General features: G+C 38.1%; 1 protein-coding gene across 2 annotated transcripts in view; it reads right to left on the bottom strand.

The window, feature by feature from the left end:
* Positions 1 to 10,353, bottom strand: part of LOC115630050 (tyrosine kinase receptor Cad96Ca) — a 216,022-nt gene extending 205,669 nt beyond the window's left edge. The window contains exons 1-3 of one of the 2 annotated variants that reach the window (XM_030526682.1): positions 10,227 to 10,353; positions 9,095 to 9,261; positions 8,010 to 8,266 (exon numbers count right to left, since the gene is read on the bottom strand). In XM_030526682.1, the coding sequence (XP_030382542.1) occupies positions 8,010 to 8,266; positions 9,095 to 9,239 (402 nt within the window). In that variant the 5' untranslated portion in view covers positions 9,240 to 9,261; positions 10,227 to 10,353. Of the gene's footprint in view, positions 1 to 8,009; positions 8,267 to 9,094; positions 9,262 to 9,763; positions 9,826 to 10,226 lie in introns of those variants that run through there. The other variant, XM_030526681.1, reaches the window with a different exon arrangement.
* Between the last annotated feature and the right edge of the window lie 16,654 nt (positions 10,354 to 27,007).

Genomic DNA, 27,007 nt, shown 5'->3' with positions numbered 1-27,007 from the left:
GGAAATCTAGCTCCAAAGTTTTTATGAAAAATCTACAATTTACATCTGATTAACTTCAAACTAAGTTTGTATACTCCCAAGAAAATTCCAAGAAAAACTGCATACTTGGTTTTTTGAAATTTTTCTTGGGGCCTGGGAGTGGGAGTTTTCCTGAAAAAAAATTTTGGGGCACAAAAGGAAACCGCGTCAACAGCCCACAGCCCAAACGGTAAGAGCTAGAAAGCTGAAATTTATGGTCAAGTATCCTACCATAGTGTAGGTGCGCACTAAGAAGGGATTTTAGAAAATTCGAGCTCCAATAGGGGGAAAACTAGCTCCAAAGTTTGTTTGAAAAATCCTCATTTTCAACCGATCGACTTAAAACTTGGTTTCTAAAATCAATGAGACTGAATTATTGGAGACTGAATTATTGGGGCTTTTTGGGGCACAAGAGGAAACCGCGTCAACAGCCCACATCCCAAACGGCAAGAGCTATGAAGCTGAAATTTGGGCTCAAGGATCCTATCATAGTGTAGGTGCGCACTAAGAAGGGATTTTGGAAAACTCAAGCTCCAAAGGGGGAAAGCGAGCTCCAAAGGTTGTTTGAAAAATCTTCAGTTTTCCACCAATCAACTTTAAATTTAATTTTTATAATGTATAAATTTGTGGTGGAGCTTGAATTATTGGGGCTTTAATATTTATTCTCCTTTTCAAATGAAAAGTATGTGTTATAAAATTTTTCCGATCGATTTCAAATTTGGGGACTGTAATCTACGTAACTAAATCTACAACTTTGCGTATCCATACACACACACATACAAGCAGCTGTTCGTGTAGTTGCGTGCAAACGATTGAAATAGCCAAAGCAAAATGTGAGACACTAATGTGTGAATGTACACACATACACATGTACACATCTATGTATGAAATGTGAAATGTTAATTAATTCAAAATTATTTAACATTTTTAAAAGTAATTTTTTCTTTGTTTAGTACATTTGGCATTAGAGTTGTCATTAGTAATTTTATGCAGCAACAACAAATTACAAAGAACACAAATATCAAATAGTTGGGGACATCATATACACACACACACACAGAACACGCAACAGTTCGTGTCTATGTGTGCGGTTCTCTACGTACGGTTGAAAAAGCAAAGAGAAACATGCATGCATATGTACATACATATGTATGTATGTATGCCTGTGTACGTACATATATAGCAAGTATGTACATTCGTATGTATGTATGTATGTATACATTGGACAATCGAGCACTGTTGTTTGATTGTAATAAATATTGTTCTATGGTTTTAAGTCAAATTTTTAAAACGAAAACAACAACAACTTCAAGTCATTGGCTCGCGCTTCTTCTTTCGTTTTGATCATTTACGTCTGTTAATTTCAAATTCAAAATGCCAAAAGTTTACAGTTACCGTCGCCAGGCAACAACTGCATAAGCGATAGTAAAGCAGAAACCGAAAACCGAAACCGGGCAGATTTACATACATATATGTATGTTTGTATATGATTTGTTCTAATTGATCTCAATAAATTATACGATGTTATTATTTAAATTTTCTGTTAATTGCATTTAAACTTCGATGGAATTATTGATTGTATCGACGGATTCAACTATCGATAGTTTTGATGCTCTAGCACATAGAGCATCCGACACATGCCCATCCCTAGCATCTCAGCTGATCGCATATTTACAGCGAATTACCGTTTTAGTGCTAGCTAACAACGCTACAAATGTATTCTGATCAAATCTAAGAGTCATTTACCGTTAAGCCTATTTTGTGAGTGTATTCATGCGATTTACAAAAGCAGAAACACACCTTTTACATTCACAACAATCATATTTGGAATTGAAGACACAAATTAGTGTTGTATTAAAAAATTTAATACATACTTATACATATATGTATGTATGTATGTATACAGGCAGATAACGCCTGCATGAAAAATTTAAATATATGTACATATCAGCGTTGCCGAACGCTCCAATTTTGGCGGGACGTCCCAATTTATAAATCAAAATTAAATGTCCCGCGTCGGACTTTTCGGGGATAACTCGCACGTACAACGTGCTGAGGAAGCACACAGTTAAGTCAGGACTGGCAATCCGCCCGGTGCGTAACGATGATATGTACATATGTACCTATTACATAGTACCTATACTGTTTAAAAAACTTTAGAGAGCGTCGAAATCAGAATATCATATAGTAAATAAACTTATAATTATAAGCACATTTTACTTAGCCCAGCAAAGACGGGCAAGACTTGCTAGTATATAAATATGCTGATGCTTTAGTTGACTGCAAACATGCTTACATAGATACGAAAAGGCGCGCATAAACAGACATACACTCACATAGGCGCAATTGCTATGTAAATGTGCAATTATACCCCCTTTACGTGAGTTCAAATACCAAAAGAGGTAAAATCGATCAACATTTTCTTTTTAATTCTCTTCCTTTTTTTAATTTCTATAATTATTTTAAACATATGTACAGAGTATTTCGAAGTCGGGACACAAGACTTTAGCTTTTTTACTTGTTTTAGTTGGATACAGTCAATGAAATTATGTTTACCCGTCTACGACTGCTAAAATATGTTTTTTTTTTTTGTCGAGCCTGTGCTCACGATAGGACAATAATGGTCAATTTGAACCAATTCAAATGAGGTATTACCTTTCAACATTTAGAAATCCTTCTTTTTTCCCTCATTTTTTCTTCTTCTCGGTTGTGTCTGCTTGAAGGACAACCTTGACAACCTGGCGCCAGCCACACGCACGAGCAGAGTGCCGATCGCAACCGAGCTTACAAAAATAAAATACATGTAGTTGTCGCCACCGAGACGCACAATTGAATTGATGCAAAAACAAAATACACGGAGTGCGTGTGTCGTTGCTCGATTTTCCTTAGAATTTACACATAACTCTACGGGAGATTTTTATACCCTGTACCCGTAGGGTAAAAAGGGTATATTAGGTTTGTGCAAAGTATGTAACATGCAGAAGGAAGCATCTCCGACCCCATAAAGTATATATATTCTGAATCAGCATGACGAGAGAAATCGATCTAGACATGTCCGTCCGTCCGTCTGTCCGTCCGTCTGGATGAACGCGAGGATCTCAGAAACTATAAAAGCTAGAATAAAGTTGGCATCCAGATTCTCCTAGGTCCGAGAAAGGACGAGTTTATTTTATTTTTTGGAATTTTTCCCCCCTTCCCCCGCTACAGAATTTCGTCAATAGCGTCCACATTTTAAATGCTACCTAAACCAAACTTTGCACACATAATTTATATATAATTGTCTACTATTGTTCATTTTTATTTTATTCAATTCGGTCAATTCTAAGAAAAGTTATTAGCGAAACAAATTCTCGCCAGTACAACCTCACCAAACTGCAGCAACAAGTTCGCTCTTCTTCTTCCTCTTTTTACTGCTGCTATGGGCGCATATAACTCAGTGACGGAAGTTTACCTGGGTACAGGGTATTACACTGTCGGGCTTGCTCGACTGTAGCGTTCTCTCTTGTTGTAGATGTTTTTGTTGGAATACACGGAATTTTAGCAATTGATTTGCCTTCTGCGTATTTATGACTACCTTGTAGGTTATGATTTTTGAGGAAATATTTTGATGCCAAGTAGAACTACGTTTTTCAAGTACACCAATAGCACGGTAACAGGCGCACATAAATGAACAGCAAGTAGACTAGCTGGCGAAATTGAAATTGTGAATGTTAACGAAAATCAGCTGTGGTATGAAGATGCGTGCATGAACCTAATAGTACAATCTGAAATGTAAACAAACTTGGTGTTCTCCTTTTGGTCATATTTCACAACACATGGCTGCACGATCCTAATCGTAGAATACGGTAACGAAAGGAAACGAAGCTAAATATGTAAAAAATGACACGAAAGTGATAAAAGTGCAGGCGACCGAACGCCAAGATGAAACGCCAGCTGTTAGCTTTAAGCTTTTTGGTACACGGCTGTGAACATTTATTCGCCCGGGCCCTACAGCTGCAAAATAATCGATATTGACTGCATCGCACCTATTAAATTTTTTTTGCGATTTTTTTGCGATTTTCTCAAAAATTATATCAATTATTCATACAGCTTAAAAAAATTAATTTTTAATGTAGTTTTCTATGAAATCAGACATTATCAGCGACACTTTCAAGTAGTCGACTTTATACGATTAACCGACTCTCCAAAGACAAATCGATGTTTAACAAAAATGTTAAACATTTTAACGCCAACCATCTTCCCCCTAACTAGTTTTCTTTCGAGTAACCAAATTTGTTGTTGTTGCTTTAATATTTGAACTTCTTGTTGTAGTGCAAATATTTCGCTTTGATGGTATGGTTCTATTGTTGATCGATTGTTTTGTCGTTTCTACCTACTCACTCTTAAGGGTTTCACGTCTCATAGTTTCTACCTTTGACTTAGCATAATTTTAAGATCATTTTATCTTTTCCATTTACGATTCTAAGAGTTATTGTGCAACTACAAAAAACAACCTGCAATAAAATCCAACCTTCAGATAAATGCAGAAGAGCATTGCATGGTATTTTGTTTATTTTCAATTTACTTTAAATTGTGGCTTTTGCAGGTGGAATCTATATATATAAAACAGTTTGTCCTGACTGACTGACTGATTGGTGATCGACGCACAGCCCAAACGGTAAATTTGGACTTAAGTATCCTTTCATAGTGTAGGTGCCCACTAAGAAGGGATTTTGGAAAATTCGAGGTCCAAAGGGGGGAAAACGAGCTCCAAAGTTTGTTTGAAAAATCCGCATTTTTTAGCCGATCGACATAAATCTTGGTTTCTGAAATCAATAAAAGAATACAAAGAAAACTGCATACTCGGTTTTTTTTAATTTTTTGTTGGAGCTTGAATTATTGGGATTTTCTTGGGGCACAAAAGGAAACCGCGTCAACAGCCCACAGCCCCACGGTAAGAGCTAGAAAGCTGAAATTTGGGGTCAAGTATCCTATCATAGTGTAAATGTTTTTTAGGAAGGGATTTTGGAAAATTCGAGCTCCAAAGGGTGAAAAGTAGCTCCAAAGTTTGTTTGAAAAATCCGCATTTTTCAACCGATCGACTTAAAGCTTAGTTTCTAAAATCAATTAAAGAATACAAACAAAACTGCATAGATTTTCGAAATTTGTGTTGGAGCTTGAATTATTGGGGCTTTAATATTTATTCACCTTTTCAAATGAAAAGTTTGTGTTATAAATTTTTTCCGATCGATTTCAAATTTGGGGACTGTAATCTACGTAACTAAACCTACAACTTTGAGTTCAAGGATTTTCAAAATATGCATTTTACAAATGCAGGCAGAACAAACAATACAAAATATCAAACAGTTGGGGACAACTAAATATCCATACACACACACATACAAGCAGCTGTTCGTGTAGTTGCGTGCAAACGATTGAAATAGCCAACGCAAAATGTGAGACACTAATGTGTGAATGTCCAATGTGCACATATACATCTATGTATGTACATATGTATCTACATATGTATGTATGTACATTGGTCTTGCACTGACAGAGCAAGAAATGTTTATTAATTGAAAATTATATAACATTTTTAAAAGTAATTTTTTCTTTGTTTACTGCATTTGGCATAAGGGTTTTCATTAATAACTTTATGCAGCAACAACAAATATCAAATAGTTGGGGACATCATATACACACACTCACACACACAACAAGCAACAGTTCGTGTCTATGTGTGCGGTTCTCTACGTACGGTTGAAAAAGTAAAGAGAAACATACATATGTATGTATGTATGTATGCCTGTGTATGAATATAGCATGTATGTACATTCGTATTAATGTATACATTGGGCAATCGAACACAGTTGTTTGATTGTAAAAAAAAATAATGCTCTAAAAACAACAACAACTGCAAGTCATTGGCTCGCTCTTCTTCTTTCGTTTTGACCATTTAATGTTAATTGCAAAGCCAAAACGCCAAAAGTTTACAGTTACCGTCGCTAGGCAACGACTGCGTAAGCGATAGTAAAGCAGAAACCGAATAACGGAGCTACGCATATTCTGCTTCGCATTGCGGGCAGATGTATGTATGTATATGATTTGTTCTTATTGATGTCAATAAATAATTAGATTTTGTTATTTAAATATTCTGCTTATTGCATTCAAACTTCGATATTTTGATGGTATCGGTGGCTTCAACTATCGAAAGTTTTACTCTAGCAAATTGAGATAAGAATTGTCAGTGCTTTTTGATCGTGGCTCATCGCTGCACGGCATTGACACGAGTGCCGTGTTTCATATTCCGAGTTTGTGCGTGACCGTATTGACTCAATATGGCACGAAAAGACTCAAATGTGAATTTAAAATTAGGATATACCCTTATAATTATTCCCCTTTTTTGCACATAGTCTATCTTAAAACGTTGCGGTATCTCTATATATAAAACAGTTTGTCCTGACTAATTGGTAATCAACGCACAGCCCAAACGGTAAAAGATGAAATTTGGACTCAAGTATCCTTTCATAGTATCCATCATAGTGTAGGAGCACACTAAGAAAGGCTTTTGGAAAATTCTAACTCCAAAGGGGGGAAAACGAGCTTTAAAAAGTATTAGTTATAGTGGTCATGTTCGTTTAACGAAATAGTTTGGCAAGACCAAAAATGTAACGGACTACTGAACAATTTTTTGTCAAGAACAGAAAATGTTCATTTAAATACCTTAAACGCCTTCCTACTGGTAACTTATAAGGTGAAAACATATGGGTAGGTATGCACACACAAAATAAATACAATTGGAAACATTATATTGAGCCGGGTTAAGACGGGTGATACCTGCTAGTTAAATATAAAATATTCAATTCATGCATACATACATTTACATCAGAATCGTGTCTATGCGTGTTTGTGTACTTGTACATATGTATGTGTGCATTACATAACTATGTCAAAGCAGCAACAAATACAGCTGCGGCCACAGCTTGGGCAAAGAATATGTATATTTATGGCTATAACTTTGTTCATAAGACCTATCATGATGATCACTAACTGAATATGACTAACAAATTCGAAAGAAGGCGTGGCAGACCTTACAAAGTATATATATTCTTAATTAGGATGACAAGCCGAGTCGATATAGCCATATCCGTCCGTCTATCCGTATGGGCGCAAGCATCTCAGAAAGTATAAGAACTAGAATAACAAAACTTGGTATCCAGATTCTCCTTAGTCCGAGAAAGAACGAGTTCCAGTTTTTTTTTAACGCCCCCGCTATTCGCAATTTTCAATAACTCCTGTAATTCTTCGAATTTTGAACTAAAATTTGGTAGTTACACCCAGATAGTGATTATATGTCCGTATGCCAAGTTTCATTATGCAAGTTTGATTAGAAAGAAGTTATAGCCATAAATAAAATAAAAGACTTTTTTTGCCTAAGTTGACTGGGATATACTATACCGCAAAGTGCATTTCAGAAGAAATTTAAAATTTAAAAAGAAATGCACTACTACTACTACTCTTTTTTTTATTTTTAATTCATTCAGATACGTAATTATAATAAAAGTTATTAGCGAAACAATTTCACTCCAATATTACGCCCACAAACTGTAGCATCAAATTTTCACTTCTTCCTTTTACAGGGTATTTTATTGTCGGGCTGGCACGACTGTAGAGTTTTCTCTTGTTATGTGTCATTGGAATTGTGGGCAGTATTTACGAATGAGGGTTCAATCGTTATCAAAATGCGTTTGGGGTTCGCAAGAAAACATATTGTTCGTATTGAATCAGAATCCCAAACTTCGGTTGCAATTTTATTCCAGTAGTCTTTTCCTTATAAACAATTCCTGTACAAAACTTACGTTTTTTTTTTAACCTATTTATCCTTATGGATATAAAGCCGAGGGAATAAAATTTGTAGTTCAGTATTAACAGGGACATACCGATCAATTTCAGTTAAGTAATATGTGTTAATAGTAAAAATAAAATTCAAAACCATTTTGAAAGAAACTTACACGGCCAATCAGGCTTTCATTGAGATAAACGACACCCCTCTTTGAATCAATACGGAACGGAAGTGCGTCTTTTAATTTATCGTGCGCATCTGGTAATGCCACAAAACGTGGCTCAATCCCAAAAACTAATTCATCGCCGTCCGGATCCTCAGCGCGAACCCGATCAATAATTTGTCCGACTTGTTCAGTCTCTGAAATCCGCCAATTGCGCTCTCGAACATACAGTATAGGAGGTGCATTCTGTTCTTGGGCTTCAGCTGCGGAATGAAAAAAAAAACGGTAAAATTAATTTGATTATACTACATTAACGTATAATTAACAAGTAAAAAAGCTAAAGTCGGGTGTCCCGACTTTGAAATACTCTGTACATATGTTTACAATAATTATAAAAAATAAAAAAATTAAGAAAATTAAAAAAAAAATTTGATCGATTTTACCTCTCTCGGTATTCGAACTCACGTAAAGGGTGTGTAATTGCACATTTACATAGCAATTGCGTCTATGTAAGTGTATGTATGTTTATGCGCGTCTATTCGTATCTGTGTAAGCATGTTTGCAGTCAACCAAAGCAGCAACATCAACAACAGCTGCGGGCAGCAATTATATTTAAGGCTATAAATTCTTGTTAAATCAGGCTATCACAGTGAAACTCGACATACGGATACATAATTACTAACTGGGGGTATTTCCAATTTCGAATTTTCAAGAATTACGGGAGTTACGATTTGCGGGGGTGAAGGGGAAGGGAAAATTCCAAAATGCACATTTTCTGCGTATTCACATAAGGCATCTTGCATTTTGTGTCTCTAGGTCTTTTCATTTAAATTCGGAAAATCCCTCAAATTTGTGATTATGAGTCCGTATGTCAAGTTCCATAATGCCTATTTAATAGGAAGTTATAGCCATATGTCATCTTTGTCCAAGCACTGGTCTGCTGCTTTGCTTAGGCACGCCGGACATAAACAGGCACAAACAAACACGCATAGGCACGTATAATTATTTTACACATATCGACAGAATCTTTCAAAGTAATCACGGACGTAATCAAAATTTAGAAAAACTTAATACAAAATATAATAATTTACCAAGAAAAGCAGGTAATAATGTGAATATAGCAATCACAGTAAATGGAATTATAAAAATCCCTTTTTCCGATGAAACTAGTAGAAACTTAGGAGTTGAACGTCGGCAGCATATGTATTTGCGTGGAAAGTAATTATCCATATCCATTTCGTTACCCTCAATTGCGAATCTAAAAGAAAAATGTGTTGAAATTATATTCACAGTTTTTATCGATACAGTCGGTCCTATCTCACTTAAAGTACTTACTTTAAGTATATGAACGTAAAAGATTATATATGTATAATAAACATAACCTCGACACGTCTTGTCATCCTGATCAAGAATATATTTACTTTCACCCTTTCGGTGCAGGGTATAATAAACCTAACCTCTTCACCATATATCCATGCTGATCAGTAATATAATACGAACTCATAAAATCGTACATTTCAAGAAAGCTGAAATTAATACTATGAAGATGTTTCTAAACAAAATCTTTACGAGAGTCAGCGTGGTCCTTTTGGAACAGTTTAACAGTAAGCATAAGGGCAGAACTGGATTGCGGCAAAGACGAAGCGGCGCTCACTTTATGCAGATCGTCGTTAGCTGTTACCTTGGCCAAGAACAGAAAGACATGAAATGCGCATAAGAACTTTACTATGGAATATAGTAACTGCTTTAGAAACCTTTACCTGCAGCAAATAAGCGAATCCGGCAGGGCTCACGCACGTTATAAAGTATTTCCCGTTGTTTGAGAGCTGATATATAATTGCCAATTGGACAAGGAGCGAGGAATACATACATAAATGGTATATTCTATATATATATTATTCATCGATTAAAAATGTTATTGCATCCCCATTTAAATCATAAATGCACACACAAACACTCACGCACACACACGCATACTACGTAATGTTGCGAAGCACTTAAATTTCTTAATATACTGCCTAACACCACTTTCATCATATTTTTCATAATATAATTTTGTCAACGCAAATTTTTTTTCTTTTAATATATAGTATATTACATATTACAAGTGCTAAATTGATTACACAAACTTCCAAATTGCTCACATTTAAATCATAAATGCACACAAATACACATTCACTTACACACACACATACTATGTAACGTTACGGAGTATGTACTTACATTTCTTAGTTCACTATCTGGATACCACTGCATTCATATTTTTGTACAATAAAAAGTTTTGCTTTCTTTTAATATACACATTACAAGGGCTTAAGCAGTTACATTAATTTCCAAATTGATTAAGTATGCAAAGCTACTTTCACGTTTTATAAAAACGATGCAGAAACATGGGAGCTGTGTTTGACACCACGTCGTATCAATAACTGAAGGTGCGTCCGTCACAATAAAAGCTGTGCTTCTCACAAACAAAAAACTTGTTTTGTAGGAATCAAGTTTGTGGCCTACTGCGTTCTCCCGTACTCAACCGCTCTTTGTGGTATGCAGCCCTGCTCTTTTAGCTAGTGGTTTTTTAAAAGCTAAAAATCTGAAAGACATTTGTGATTTTGTCAGTAAATTTAGCTTTTTGTCATAAACAGTAAAGCTGTAGAGTTTTTTAAAATAAATGTATCTACTTTTAAATATTAAAATTGCAAAAAGAAAAAAGCAGCTGAGTTAATAAAAATATTCTGAAATAAATAGGTGCCCCAACAAAATGTTTCATTATACGTTTTATAAATAAAAAACATGAATGGAATGCTTAAATTGGGCGGAACCAACTATATTTAAACAAAAATAAATTAATTTTTGTGTATATTTTTATATTTTATTTTAAATATTATATTCATATTTATGTATATGTGTATATATAAAACAGTTTGTCCAGACTAACTGATTGGCGACCAAACGGTAAGAGCTAGGGAGCTCAAATTTGGACACAAGTTTCCTTTGAAAGCTTCTGAAAGTGAGCACTAAGAAGCAGTTTTGGAAAATTCGAACGCCAAAGGGGGGAAAACGGGCTCCAAAGATTGTATAAAAGGTCTGCAATTTGATTGGCTTCAATCGGGTAATCTATAAAAGAATTAAAAAAAAAAAACAAGTAAAAAAGCTAAAGTCGAGTGTCCCGACTTTGAAATACTCTATACATATGTTTAGGATAATTATAGAAATTAAAAAAATTAAGAAAATTTAAAAAAAAATTTGATCGATTTTACCTCTCTCGGTATTCGAACTCACGTAAAGGGTGTGTAATTGCACATTTACACAGCAATTGCGTCTATGTGAGTGTATGTATGCTTATGCGCGTCTATTCGTATCTGTGTAAGCATGTTTGCAGTCAACCAAAGCATCAGCATGAACAACAGCGGCGGGCAGCAAATATGTTTATGGCTATAACTTCCTGCTAAATCGGTCTATCATGATGAAACTGGCATTTAGACACATAAGCACTAACTGGGAGCATTTGCAAAATTTGAGTTCGAAATTCCAAGAATTACGGGAGTTACGATTTGAGGGGGAGAGGGGGAGGTAGGGAAAGTCCAAAATATACATTTTCTGCGTATTCACATAAGGCATGTTGGATTGCATCTTTGGTGTCCTTAGGTCTTATAGTCTCCGAGATAGAGGCGATTATACAAATTAAAATTCGGGAAAACCCCCATAGAGGGGAAGTGGGGGGAAATAAAAAAAATAAAACAAACTTGCACAGCGTGTGGGGTCTGTCACGCCTCCTTCTGCCTGTTAAATTTTCAGCTCCCGCAAACCTAATATACTCTTGTACATTTTCGTTTTCGGGTCATGTGCAGCCATTATAATGATCTTTCACATTTACTTTCGACAGGACTCTCTTTCTCTCTCTCTCTCTCTCTCTGTTCTATCAATATTATTCTTTATAGTTGTCTTCGGGGAAATCTCTGACCACTTATTGCTGTGCGTTGGGGCATAGCTTGCCGGACTGGCATTTAAATTTTCCCCCACCGGGTTGGAGATTTCCCCTTTTTTCTTTCGTCTCTCTCTTTCCACCTTTCTCTTTCCCTGTTTCTCTCTCTCTCTCTTTCCTTCTTTTTTTTCTCATTTCCTCTTTCTCTTTCTACTTCTTACTTTTTCTAATTTGTTCTTAAATAGAATTAATTTTCCTCCTCTACTTACTTTTTGTATACACACATGTCTGTGAATCGGGGCATAGCTGGCCAACTGGCAAATAAAATTCCCCCAACGTGTCGGAGGCATTAATAGACGTTATTGTACAGCTTTGCGTTAGGCTTTCTTATCTTTTAAGTTGAGTTTAAATTGTTATATTACGTTAGATCATAATATAACAATCGACAGAATTATTGTTGATGTACTAAATAAAATAAAATAAAATATTTCATGTACAGAGTATAACAAGTAAAAAAGCTAAAGTCGGGTGTCCCGACTTTGAAATACTCTGTACATATGTTTACAATAATTATAGAAAATAAAAAATAAGAAAATTTAAAAAAATTTGATCGATTTTACCTTTCTCGGTATTCGAACTCACGTAAAGGGTATATAATTGCACATATACAAAGCAATTGCGTCTATGTGAGTGTATGTATGTTTATGTGCGTCTATTTGTGTCTGTGTAAGCATTTTCGCAGTCAACTAAACAGCAACATCAACAATGGCTAAAACTTCTTGTTAAATCGGTCTATCATAGTGAAACTTGGCATACGGACACATAATAACTAACTGGGAGCATTTGCAAAATTTTAGTTCGAAATTCCAAGAATTACGGAAGTTACGATTTGAGGGGGAGAGGGGGAGGTAGGGAAAGTCCAAAATATACATTTTCTGCGTATTCACATAAGGCATGTTGGATTGCATCTTTGGTGTCCTTAGGTCTTATAGTCTCCGAGATAGAGGCGATTATACAAATTAAAATTCGGGAAAACCCCCATAGAGGGGAAGTGGGGGGGAAATAAAAAAAATAAAACAAACTTGCACAGCGTGTGGGGTCTGTCACGCCTCCTTCTGCCTGTTAAATTTTCAGCTCCCGCAAACCTAATATACTCTTGTACATTTTCGTTTTCGGGTCATGTGCAGCCATTATAATGATCTTTCACATTTACTTTCGACAGGACTCTCTTTCTCTCTCTCTCTCTCTCTCTCTCTCTCTCTGTTCTATCAATATTATTCTTTATAGTTGTCTTCGGGGAAATCTCTGACCACTTACTGCTGTGCGTTGGGGCATAGCTTGCCGGACTGGCATTTAAATTTTCCCCCACCGGGTTGGAGATTTCCCCTTTTTTCTTTCGTCTCTCTCTTTCCACCTTTCTCTTTCCCTGTTTCTCTCTCTCTCTCTTTCCTTCTTTTTTTTCTCATTTCCTCTTTCTCTTTCTACTTCTTACTTTTTCTAATTTGTTCTTAAATAGAATTAATTTTCCTCCTCTACTTACTTTTTGTATACACACATGTCTGTGAATCGGGGCATAGCTGGCCAACTGGCAAATAAAATTCCCCCAACGTGTCGGAGGCATTAATAGACGTTATTGTACAGCTTTGCGTTAGGCTTTCTTATCTTTTAAGTTGAGTTTAAATTGTTATATTACGTTAGATCATAATATAACAATCGACAGAATTATTGTTGATGTACTAAATAAAATAAAATAAAATATTTCATGTACAGAGTATAACAAGTAAAAAAGCTAAAGTCGGGTGTCACGACTTTGAAATACTCTGTACATATGTTTACAATAATTATAGAAAATAAAAAATAAGAAAATTTAAAAAAATTTGATCGATTTTACCTTTCTCGGTATTCGAACTCACGTAAAGGGTATATAATTGCACATATACAAAGCAATTGCGTCTATGTGAGTGTATGTATGTTTATGTGCGTCTATTTGTGTCTGTGTAAGCATTTTCGCAGTCAACTAAACAGCAACATCAACAACAGCCGCGGGCAGCGCTTGAGCAGCGCTGCAGCAGCAAATATATTTATGGCTATAATTTCTTGTTTAATCGGTCTATCATAGTGAAACTTGACACACGGACACATAATAACCAACTGGGGGTATTAAATTTTAGTTCGAAATTCCAAGAATTACGGGAGTTAGAGAAAATCGCATTTGCTAGGAGAGGGGGGAGGGAGGGAAATTCCAAAATCTACAATTTCTGCGTATTCACACAAGGCATCTTGGACTAAAATTTGCTGTTCCTAGGTCATATAGTCTCCGAGATATAGGCGATTATACGAATGGAAAATCGGGAAAACCCCCATAGGGGGGAAGTGGGGGGGGAGGGGGAAATCAAAAAATAAAACAAACTCGTATAGCGTACACACATAAGACATCTTGGTGCAAAATTTGGTGTCTCTAGCTCTTATGGTCTCTGAGATCTAGGTGATCATACGGACGGACGGACGGACAGACGGAAAGACAGACAGACAGACAGGGCTAAATCGACTCGTCTTGTCATGCTGATCAAGAATATATATACTTTGTGGGGTCTACCACGCCTCCTTCTGCCTGTTACATTTTTCAGCTCGCGCAAACCTAATATACTCTTGTACATTTCATGTACAGAGTATAAAAATGCATACTTGGTGTTTCACCATTTTTCCTAGGGCATGAAATATAGTGGTTTTCCCGTGGAAAAATTGGAACACAATCAACACCCCACACCCCAAACGGTAAGAACTCTGAAGCTGAAATTTCGGCACAAGTTGTCTGTTATGGTGTAGGTGAGCATAATAAATGAAAATGAAAAGTTTGTGCTATAAATTTCGTCCCATCGATTTCAAATTTGGGTAATGTAATCTACGTAACTAAATCTACAACTTTGCATTCAACGATTTTCAAAATATAGAAATAAATTGCAAATGCACCCAGAACTAACAAACACAATATACATACATACATATCAAACAGTATCAACTAAGTATACACACACCCACACACTTCATATACAGACAGCAGTTGTGTGCCAACCAAAGCAAAATATGAGACATTAATGTGTGAATGTATGTACATACATACATATATGTATATGTATGTGTATTCGTCTTGCAATGACATCTACGCCTTTTAATTGCAAAGGCAAAATGCGAAAAGTTTACAGTTTACCATCGCTAGGCAACGCTGAGTAAGCGATAGCAAAGCGGAAACCGAATAACGGAGCTACGCATATTCTGCTTCGCATTGCATTGTATGTACATATGTATATATGTATATGATTTGTTCTAATTGATCTCAATAAATTTTAAGATGTTATTATTTAAATCTTCTGTTAACTGCATGCAAACTTCGATGGAACTGTCGATAGTATCGATGGATTCTACTATCGATATCTATCATGCTCTAGCAAATAGAGATGGGCATTGTCGGTAGTTTTTGTTCGTGGCACACGCTGCTCGGCATTAACACGAGTGCCGTGTTTCATATTCCGAGATCGTGTGGGGTCGTATTGACTCAATAAGGCACGAAAAGACACAAATGTCAATTTAAAATTAGGATATATTATATTATTCCCCTTTTTGCACATAGCAGCCGATAGTCCAAAGGGCAAGAGCTAGGAAGCTAAATTTAAAAGAAGCGCACCCAATCCTATATTTCTTTGGTGTGGAAAGGAGGAAATACTTAATAGATTGATAGTTAATAGATAGAAGTTGGAGTCACCGAGTAACTCTCATCGTGCACGGACGTCGTAATTATACTCTTAATTGCCGTTTCGCCCACTCTTCTATACAGAAGCTCTAATCGCTCTTGTGTGCAAAATATCCGAACTCACATCAAAAAGAAAAAGAAAAATCGCTAGGAAAAATCGGTAGTCCTTGGACCACCTGCGACAAAACCGCAGTTTGAGCCCCGACAGCTGCCGCCACCGCTTCAAAAATCCGGACCCGGCTCTGCTCAAAGACCCTTCTTGCACGCCTTCGTGCGGCAGAGTAAGAAGCGGCTGTCCGATGAGCAGGTGGCCCGGAGTGAGCACCTCTCCGTCGTTGGGATCGCTTGCCACCATAGGCCTGGAGTTGAGAATCGCCTCCACGTCCACCAGGTGCGTTTCCAGGTCGTCTCTGGTCAGGTTCGCGTTGCCTGCGCCACTGACTAGACGAGCCTTCGCCGCCTTCACCGCTGCCTCCCACAGTCCTCCGAAGTGAGGAGCCCTGGGAGGAATGAACCGCCAATCGATCCCTCGCTCTGCCGCTAAGTCCATGAAGGCGGCTTTGCTCCTCTCGAACGCCGACGTCAGCTCCTTCAGCACGCACCTCGCTCCTACAAAGTTGGTCGCGTTGTCGCTGTAAACTGTCTCCGGCAGGCCGCGTCTTCCGATGAACCTTTTGAAAACATTAAGAAAGGCATCAGTCGATAGGTCTGTTACCAGCTCGAGGTGAACGGCCTTCGAGGCAAAACAAACAAACACGGCGACGTAATTTTTAACGGGCGGTCTTCCTCGTATGCGGTAGCTTACATGGAAAGGACCGCAAAAATCGACCCCACAAACCCTAAACGGTCGACCTTCTCGAAGGCGATCACCTGGCAAATTTCCCATTATTTGCCCTAACAACTTGGGCTTGTATCGGAAGCAGTGTACACAATTACGTACAACTGCTGAGCAAGCACTACGAGCATTCACCACCCAGATCTGTTGCCTAAGAAGCCCAATTAATACCTTTGCACCTGCATGATAGTGCTTGAGGTGCAAATGCCGAATATACAATATACTGTTGGTGCGTCTTTAGGCAGTAATAGTAGTGCGTCATAAGGAATTGGACCATGCAACAAACGTCCACCTACTCGAACCAAACGAAACTTAATCCCAGTGTCTTCGAACTCGTGTATAAAGGGATTAAGAGATTGCAAACTTGGGGGGAGTGGCGCCGACTTTTGTAGAGACTTGATCTCACGGCTGTATATATCAGCTTGCAGCACTTCAATCAGCTTAAAAAACGATAATCTTCGTTCTAAAGCTGACACAACTGAAGAATCACGGCGATTTTTCCTGTAGCAAAATCGCAAAACATATGCCAATATCCGAACTAATTCAGGAAAGGATGAACGTTTCAACATAAGGTCCAGTATGCAATTTGACTCTACGTCTGATCGAATGACTGTAAGTACAGTCGCATTCTTTTTATCTTCGGATGCCTTAATGTCTGACGATAATTCAACATGGTGAAGATTGGGCCAATCATTTTCACCGAGCTTTAGAAAATTAGGGCCATTTAACCACAGTGACGATACAATTTCGTCTATATCAGTTCCACGAGAAACTAGGTCAGCAGGGTTGCAGTCTGTAGGCACATGATGCCGAACAGTATTCTCAGAAGCCTCTTGGATCTCAGCCACTCTATTTGCCACGAATGTGGACAGCGTGGATGAGTCTCTCTCCAACCAATACAACACTATCTGAGAATCTGACCAGAAGTTTACACTTTCTATAGCAAACTTACTCAGCGTGGCGCAAACATGCTGCCAGAGTTTCGCTAGTAAGAGTGCCGCACACAACTCGAGTCGAGGAATCGTCTTTACGTTGAGTGGTGCCACTCTGGATTTGGCTGTAAACAACGAAACACCGACGCTATCATTGTTGCAAGTCCTAATGTATATGCAACAACCGTATGCCTGACTTGAGGCGTCTGCGAAACCATGAATTTGCACTGTCTCATAAACGTTTAAGCAAACGTATCCCGGAATATGAATTTTGTGTAGATCACGCAGAGTCTCAATGAACTTATTCCACGAAGTATGCATACTCGTTGGAATAGTTTCATCCCAATCTACTTTCAACCGCCACAACTCTTGCAACAGAATTTGCGCCCTTGTGACGATGGGGCACAACAGCCCAGGTGGGTCAAACAGACGAGACGCTACCGACAAGATGTTTCGTTTTTTTGGCTTTAACGAAATAAAGCTATCCACATCTATATGGTACCGAAATACATCATCTTGAGGGGCCCAGCGCATTCCAAGCGTTTTGACTGAGGTGGAGTCGTCAATGATGTTGCTATCATCACCGAACAAGGCCTGACAATTTGATGCCCACTTTGCCAATGGGAACCCTCCTGAATCTAGTACCTCTCGTACTTGATTACAGATTTCTTTAAGCTCATGTAAAGAATCTGCTCCTACCAACATGTCGTCAACATAAAAACAATTTTTAATGACATTTGAAGCTACAGGGTGAGATCGAGCATAAATATTTGCCAATTCAAACAACGAGCGCACAGCTAAAAATGGCGCTGATGCAGTCCCGTATGTGACAGTGTTCAACTTAAAGGACTGCAGCTCATGAGAGGCGCTTTCTCGCCAGAGAATGAGCTGGTAATTTTTGTCTTTTTCAGACACGTTTATTTGCCTGTACATCTTGGAGATGTCGGCAGTAATTGCGTATTTATTCAACCGAAAATTTACAAGTGCTGAATAAAGCTCCCTCTGAATAGTCGGCCCAACCATTAAAGTGTCATTTAATGATAGAGCCGTTGACGTTTTACTAGAAGCGTCAAACACCGCACGCAATTTGGTTGTGGTGCTTTCAGGCCTCAGGACACACTGATGAGGAATATAGTAGTGCTGTCCTGGAGGAGGAGATTCAAGAGCAGACATATGCCCAAGATCACGATACTCTCTCATGAAGTCATGGTACATGTCATGCAGAGTTTTGTCTCTTGCGAGTTTGCGCTCAAGTTGCAGAAATCGTCTTTCAGCAGTTTGAAAGGAAAGCCCTAGTACAGTGGGATCGGATTTGAACGGAAGTTCGACTTGAAAACGTCCTGTAGACAGGCGCTGTACTGATTTGGTGAAGTGAGCTTCACAGGCCTTTTGTTCAGCTGTCTGGCGCACAGCCTTCGACTCGTTTGGGCTCCAATCGAGTTCCCAAAAGCGTTGAACTAATGTGTCGAGAGAACAATCACTAACTTGAGCGGCAACATTAGCACTAAGTTGTTGACGAGGTATTTGTCCTGTGTACCTACCAGCAACAACCCATCCCAGCAAGGTCTTCTGCAACAATGGAAGACCAGAATTGAGCTCGATTTGCCCAACACACAACAAGCCGTAAAAGAATTCAGCGCCTAGAAGAATGTCAACCTTGGCTGAGCCAAACTCTGGGTCAGCCAGCTCGAGATTTTCGACAAGTGGATATGGATTTAAGAACCCAAAAATCAGTGGCAAAGTTGTGTGCATTCAAACGAGATTGAATAGCAGTACACACCTTGTGCTTACTATCAGTTGTGGTCCCACCTGCCATTGCAATACTCACTGCCGTGTCTTCACGCTTTAGTCGCAAGCGCTGGGCAATGTTCTCAGTCATGAGATTCAACTGTGAGCCGCCGTCAAGCAACACACGTGCAGGACGGTATTGGCCGAATCTATCTCTAATTTTCACCAATGCTGTGGCAAGAATTACTTGATCGGCACTCAAGACATGATCTAAATATGCTTCTGGAGGTGCGACCGCTTATAGAACGGGTGAGTTTGGCACAGCTACAGAGTATCTGTGCAACAACGTGGTTTTGAACACACCCGACACTTGGAAGCTTTGCAACTGGAAACTACATGACCCACATTCAAGCAATTGAGGGACATTTTTTGAGTCTTGGCGAACTCAAATCGCTGCATAACGGAAATAGATCCGAAAGAAGGGCAAGTATAAATATTGTGTTCCGCAGAACTACAGTATGTGCACTTCGAGATCGGTTTTGAAGGCTTTGAAGGACCCTTTGTGCAAGAAAACGAAGCTTTACTGTTTTTTGCAGGTTCGGCTCGCGGTTTATTTTTAACCCGAGTTGTCTCGTCAGCCGCTAAATATTGGTAACGTCTATTTAACTGCTTAGCGCAGTCATCCCAAGAAGGCAACTTGTCATAGTCGAGCTGTTCCTCAAAACGAGATTTGGTTACATGATCAACCTTGGCCATAACCATATGTATGATCATTGTGTTCGAAATGTCCTTTTCACTTCCCAACGAAGTTAAAGACTAATAAATGGCAGAAACAGTGTCAATGATGGACCGCAAACTAGACGCATTAGGTTTGGTCATACTTGGGATGTCAAACAATTGTGAGATAGTGTCGAAAAATATCAAACATTTGTTGTCGTACACAGACTTGAGGCTAGCAATGGCTTTCGAGTAATTGCAGTCCGTTAACTGAAACGGTTTCACAACTCCTAGAGCCTCACCTGACAAGCACGACACCAAATGATTAAACTTCTCGACGTTGGTCAACGAAGGATCGTCATGAACTAGGCTTTCAAATAAGCACATAAAATTCTTAAATTCGGCATGCTTTCCACTGAATGTAGGCAGCCGCATTTTGGGTAACTGTGACCGTTGACTGGCCATCATAGAACAGTCATGAGAAGTCTGACTTTCAACTTTTTGTTTCGTTGCCTTCACGTACAACGCCTTAGTTGAAATGCACAAATCCTCTAGTGGCCCTCTACTATCGTTACTTGTGTTGAGACTATCCAAATCTGCCTGAAGCGCCATAGCTTTCGTTATGTAACCTTCCAACAGCTCGAGACGGCACTCGAGTTCTGTTTGTTCAAACGAAATTTTCTTTAACTGAAATGCCTTTCTCATACGAGCAATATCAGCGCTTACCTTATTAAATTTCTGCAAGCATTGTACTAGAATTTAGAACTAGATTGTTGCTTCTCAGATTCCGACATGGTAGAGTATAACCAAAATAAACTCTAAACAAGTTGCAAATCAAAGAAAATGAAAACCGAACTTTCCAAACAGCCCTCGCAAATAACAACGCGCTAAAACAGCAAGAGACCAACTGAAATGCACACAGATTACGTACACACGCACTCAATACAGTATGCACGCAAGCAAAGTAGCAGTCCAAGCGACCGCACAAACAACAACGAAATCTGCAAGCAATCTCAGCTGTACTCAGAAAATAGGCGTCGATCACCGCAAGCACGCTTGTAGGCAACGCTAATCCAAACGGGTAGCAGGGGGAAGTTCGTTGGCCCAGCGACAAGTGTAGCCGAAAAAAGGCGCGCACAAAAGAGAGAGCGACAAAATTCTTTTGCTACGCTAGCGGCGCAAGCAACAACAAAGCTATGTTTGTATGTATGTATGCAGCTGATGCAACAAACATCTACCGAAATAACCAACACAATATAAATAAAAATAACTTCAAAATATTTGTATTTAATGTTAAAAATCAGCTTAGTAGCCCTTTTTTAATTGTTGTGGTTTGTTTTGCCTCGAGGTTTTGTTAGTAGTTATGTATGTTTATGAGGGTGTATAATTTGTTAATTTATGCAAGGTGTGGTGTATGTGCGTATGTATATGTATGTATATAATATTATCATGCAGTGGCGAGTATGTATGTATGATTATGTATTTGTGTATGTAATGTGGTTGCACAAATAATTTAAGTGCCAAAAATTGAGTCCGCATAAGCATACACGTACTATATATACATATGTATGTACGTATGTGAATAGGTTTTAAACACCTTTCGCTTGCACAAATTTGCAGCAATTAAACTTCTTAGAGCTTTATGCTCAATTGTTGGCACAGAATACCTGTAAGCTCTCAAAAGAGTCCACCGAAACTTCACTGGATTCCGAGCGACGATCACCCATTAGCCAAGCCAAACGACAGTACCACAAGTAGGGCAGACAACAGCTCCACAGTCCAAACGAGCAGTTGTAGTTGATGGTATCCAGAACACCAAGGCACCAAGACCGCAAACAAATGAGGAAATAATCTTAAGAAAACCGAAGTCCCTGCTCGGGCGCCAATAAAAAATCGCTAGCTTTTTAGCGATTGCAACAACGATATTTAACTAGTTATTAAATGAAACGCAGTATTCTTATTAATATGGCTTTTAATGGCTTGGAAAATTGTACAGACGATGTTAAACGTGCTAGTATTACTTAGCAAGTGATTTGCCTGCTGCCGCTACAAGTCAGCGGGCCAGCATAAGAAAAGGAATGCACAAATGCTTGCATTGTAATTTTTGATTTTTAAAGTTATATGGGACATTTTACGCCCTTAGTGAAGTTACAGTGAAACTTGAAACTGTTCGTGTCAAATTTAATTAAAGGCATTAATAATAATAACAATAATAAGAATATTTGCACGAAAGCATTTTTCAAGCGCGCAAAATTATACATACAAATAGAACAATACCAACACTGAAACACTGAGTCATACTCTCACAAATACTCTCGCAACAGCGTTCAACAAATCACTCAATAAAATACAAACCGAGAAATCGAATTTCGAACTACACTAAACAACATGGCACCGCAACCCAACAAACGTGCACGTGAAAACACCAGCACTGACCTTAAGGAGGGCCGCCAGTCGGAAGCTGTTTCATCGAAGATAATGGCAATGATGAATTTGCGTTTTGAAGAGCAGGCCAGCCTCTTCACCACTCATATGGGAGATACTGAGCAGCGCATCATCAACGTGGTGCTGGAGCGGTTCGATCGCATGGCTGATGAACTGAAGCAGCTACATGAGCGTGTGAATAACATTGAACGCGAGGTTGAAGAGTTGTCCTCGTTGAGGGAGCGGGTGGGTGTGCTTGAGACGAAGCTCGCTGCGCAGCTCGATGCCGCCAATGCCGCTTGCGACTTGCGTGTACAGGTGGGTGACCTGAAATCCAGATTAGAACATCAGCTTTCTAAGCAGGAAAACGCAGATATAGCAAATAACTTGCGTTTCCACGGTGTCCCGTATGTAGAAAATGAAAATCTTAAGGCGATTTTCAACTCTCTCTGCTTCGCCTTAGGAGTAACTCCGGCACCCAAGTTGAAAGAAATCTATCGGGTCAAGCAAAGCAGGACCAATAATTCCATTGTTGATCCGGTGATAATAATTAGACTCGAACATATGCGCGATAAAACTTCACTTTTGCGGGCAATTGGCACATACCGGCGAGAAACTCAACAACAACTAAACTTGCTGCTCCTAGGTTTTGACTCGCCAACCCCAATTTACATAAATGAGCAACTAAGCAAACGAAATTATGATATTTTTAAAGAGGCAATGAAAATGAAGAGACAGAAGTTGCTCTTATCAGTATTTACTCGCCGCGCATTAGTGCATGTTAAAACACCTACTTGCGATACAGTTGTTCGTGTTGAGGGCATGCAAACGCTCTTGGCACTGCAGAATAACTGCATAAAAGCTTTAACCCCCCTTGCCGAGCCATCGGCTGAGACGGACGGCGTTGGAGCTTTAGGGGTACACCTTAGCAATAGTAACTTTCGCACTTAAGAAACTTCTGTTATGCTTTAATTTTAACATAGTTATTTGTAGTAGTAACTGTCATGCTTGTTTTAAATTAATCTATTTTTTCTATTTATATTTTACATCGTATACTTCGAGTGCGTTTCTGAAACGACTTCAAATACTTAAATATGCAAATTAGTAATAGTTGTTTAAATGCGAGCAGCCATACAATGCTAAAAGTTCTTTGCAACCGAAAGCCAGGCTTACATATTTGTCATATCAATGCGCAAAGCCTAACGAACAAGATAGAAGAATTTAGGTATATGTTTGTAAATTCCAAGGTTGATGTTATATGTGTGTCTGAAATTTGGTTTATGTCTGACATGTGTAGTTCGTTGATTAATTGTGATGGATTTAATGTTTTCCGCTCTGATCGTGCAGGCCATGCGGGTGGAGTTGCAATATATGTAAGTAAGAAAATCAAAGCCAGAATTATATGCAAACAACCTGAGGGGTGTGCAATAGAATACCTTTTATCTCACTATATCACCTAAAAAACTGTCGAAACATCTTAATTGGCTGCATTTATCGACCTCACCGCAACACAAACTACAATGATCTGATCAGTATATTTTCTGACATCTCAATGAACTATGAAGACGTAATTCTAACGGGTGATTTCAATTCCAATGCTCTGTGTGACGCTCGTCTAGTTGATGATATGGAGGCATTAGGCATGAAAATTGTTAATGCAACACAACCAACACATTTCTCACAAACCTCTAACACATTACTTGACCTTTTTTTTTATTAATAATTTAAAGAAAATCTTACTATACGACCAACTTTCTGTACCTGTGTTCTCTAAACATGACCTCATCTTCTTGACACTTGACACTATTATTGATAAAACTGACCATAAAATAGATTATAGAGATTTTAAGAATATTGACATTGCACAGCTAAATGACGAATTTTCTTTACTTGATTGGGACGATATTTACCGGTTACCCACGGTCGATTCTCAACTGCAACAATTCGAACACAAAATAAGCTATCTCTACCACAAATTTGTACCACTACGAACGAAAATCGTTAGACCCACACAAGAACCTTGGTTTAATGGCACAATTAGACTTGCCATTAAAAAACGGAATGATGCATATGAAAAGTGGAAAAGATATAAATCTGAATATCACTATTCTAAGTTCAAATACCTCAGAAAGCAAGCATCTTGCTTGATAAATGCTGCCAAACGAGCTTATCATACTTCACAATTTAGCAATGCGATTTCAAGCAATTAGACGTGGAATAAACTTCGTAGAATGGGTATTGGTAAAACGAAATCATTTCTTCCCTCCGATGTTGACGTGAATGAATTAAATAATAAATTTGTACAAATTGAAGTACCTGTCATTACGCATAATACATATGTAAACGCTGTACCTAATGTAACCTGTGGTAGTAGTTTTAGCTTTCGTTGTGTCAGTCAATGTGATGTCCTAGAATCTGTTCTTAAAGTTAAGTCAAACGCGGTCGGATTTGATGACCTACACCCAAAATTCATCAAAATGATTTTACCTAAAGTCTTAGCGCATATTACACACATTTTTAACACATCAATTATGACTTCCTGCTTTCCTGATAAGTGGGAAATGTCAAAAATCTGTCCTATTTCTAAGACTAACAATGAATACCGTCCTATTGCTATTCTTCCTTATCTCTCAAAACTTTTCGAGAATCTAATAGCAAACCAGATTAGTGACTTTCTAAACATAAACCTTCTCTTATGCGATGACCAATCTGGTTTCAGAAAGCACAGAAGTTGTACCACAGCTGTCCTAAATGTGGTTGAGGATATTCGCAGTCAAATGGATACTGGCTGTGTTACTTTTTTAAGCTTACTCGACTTCAGTAAGGCATTTGATTGTGTTAATCATGAAATAATGTGCACTAAACTTAATAGAATGTATTACTTCTCAAAAACGGCAACAACTTTCATACATTCTTATTTGTCCAATAGGCGTCAAGCTGTTGTAATATCGTCTGATCATTCTTCGTTGTTACCTGTTAGTCGCGGTGTTCCACAGGGATCTGTTCTTGGTCCACTATTGTTCACCTTGTACGTGAATGACCTCCCTTATGTCTTGTCTAACAGTAAAGTCCACCTGTATGCTGATGATGTTCAAATGTATGTTAGTCGTCCTGTTACTAAATTAAATGAGTGTATAAGTGTTAGTAATGGTGAACTAGGGAAAATCTCTGACTGGGCTAAAAACAATGGGTTAAAACTCAATCCCACTAAATCTAAATGCCTAGTAATCTATAAAAACCAATTAAACACTTCAAACTTCAACTCCCTTGTGATTGGAGACACTCCGATTGAATATGTCGATCAAGCTAATAACTTAGGCTTCTGCTTCAACAGGAGCTTGACATGGAACAATCATATAAATAAGGCTGTTGGTAAGGTTTATGGTGCGTTAAGACTTCTGAACTTGACTCAGCAATTCCTACCTGTAAATCTGCGAATGATGATAGCGAAAACATTCATACTTCCAATACTATCCTATGGTGTTGAGGTATATGCAAATTGTGACGCAATTTCATTCCGAAAACTAAAAGTCGCTTACAATAGTGTCGCTCGTTATGTTTTCGGTCTAAGACGCTCTGATCATGTCACCAGCTATGCATACCAACTTTTGAACTTAAGTATCATGTCTTGGATAAACTTTCGAGTTTTATTATGTTTACAAAAATTCATAAATACTAAGGAACCAGCATACCTGTATCAAAGAATTAAATTTTCCACATCTCTAAGAACTCATAACTTAGTATGTCAGCGCCACAGGCTTCTTTTATCCGACAGACAATTTTTCATACATGCTGTTCGCATTTGGAATGGACTACCAACACACATAAAAAACATCAGAAACGCTACTCAATTTCGAAGTAATCTAAAAAAATATCTTCAAAATTAGCATTAATAAACTGTAACGATAACAAGCATGACATATACAATCATTTTACAATGTAATTTAGTTTTAAGAAAAATATAAATTTTATTAAACTTATTTTAATTCTCTGTCTCAAATTTTAATATAAACTCATTATAAACTAACTAGTTTAGTACATATGTAAAACTCTTTATGTGACTAGTGCTATAACATATAAGTAACTCTACTTGTTGCGCTAGGAAGTAATTAACAATAAATAAATAAATAAAATAAAAAGAGAGCGCAGTAAGGGGCGCAATAGAGAGCGCAACAGAGATACTTAAAAACTATACATGGTGCTCCAACAGTGTGTTTAAATCCCACGCTCAACCATGGCCCCTGGGTCGCCCAATCTGGGGAATAATCGCTTTGCTAGTCTTAGCGCTAGCCACAAAACCAAAAAAAAAAAAAGAGAAAGTACAGCAAACTTCCCTTCATAAAAATAACTCCAGTACACGATGGGGATCTCCTAATGCTAGTAAAGAACAAGCAAGCTGCTGCAACTTTGTCAAAGGAACCATATACGCTCCATATCTTATCAACATTCCCGAATCCGAAATAGTCGCCGAATTAAAACAACAAAGCGTGCACTCCGCCTCCTCTCCATCGTGCCCTAAATATCAACAGCAAAGAGATTTACTCAGAATCAAAACCACAAAGAAATGTAGTATGAGAGAAGCCAGGCTATTATTAAAACAACTACAATCTAATAATACAGTTAATCCCTCAACATCGTTCGCTGCTAAAAATGCATCACCGCATCCCACCCCGTTATCAACAACGAATACCAAAACATCGG

Source organism: Scaptodrosophila lebanonensis, unplaced genomic scaffold, assembly GCF_003285725.1.
Source record: "Scaptodrosophila lebanonensis strain 11010-0011.00,11010-0021.00 unplaced genomic scaffold, SlebRS2 tig00000238-arrow-arrow-pilon, whole genome shotgun sequence".
NCBI classification, from domain to species: domain Eukaryota; kingdom Metazoa; phylum Arthropoda; class Insecta; order Diptera; family Drosophilidae; genus Scaptodrosophila; species Scaptodrosophila lebanonensis.
The sequence above is the reverse complement of the archived record's forward strand: the minus strand, read 5'-3'. Positions and strand labels throughout refer to the sequence as shown.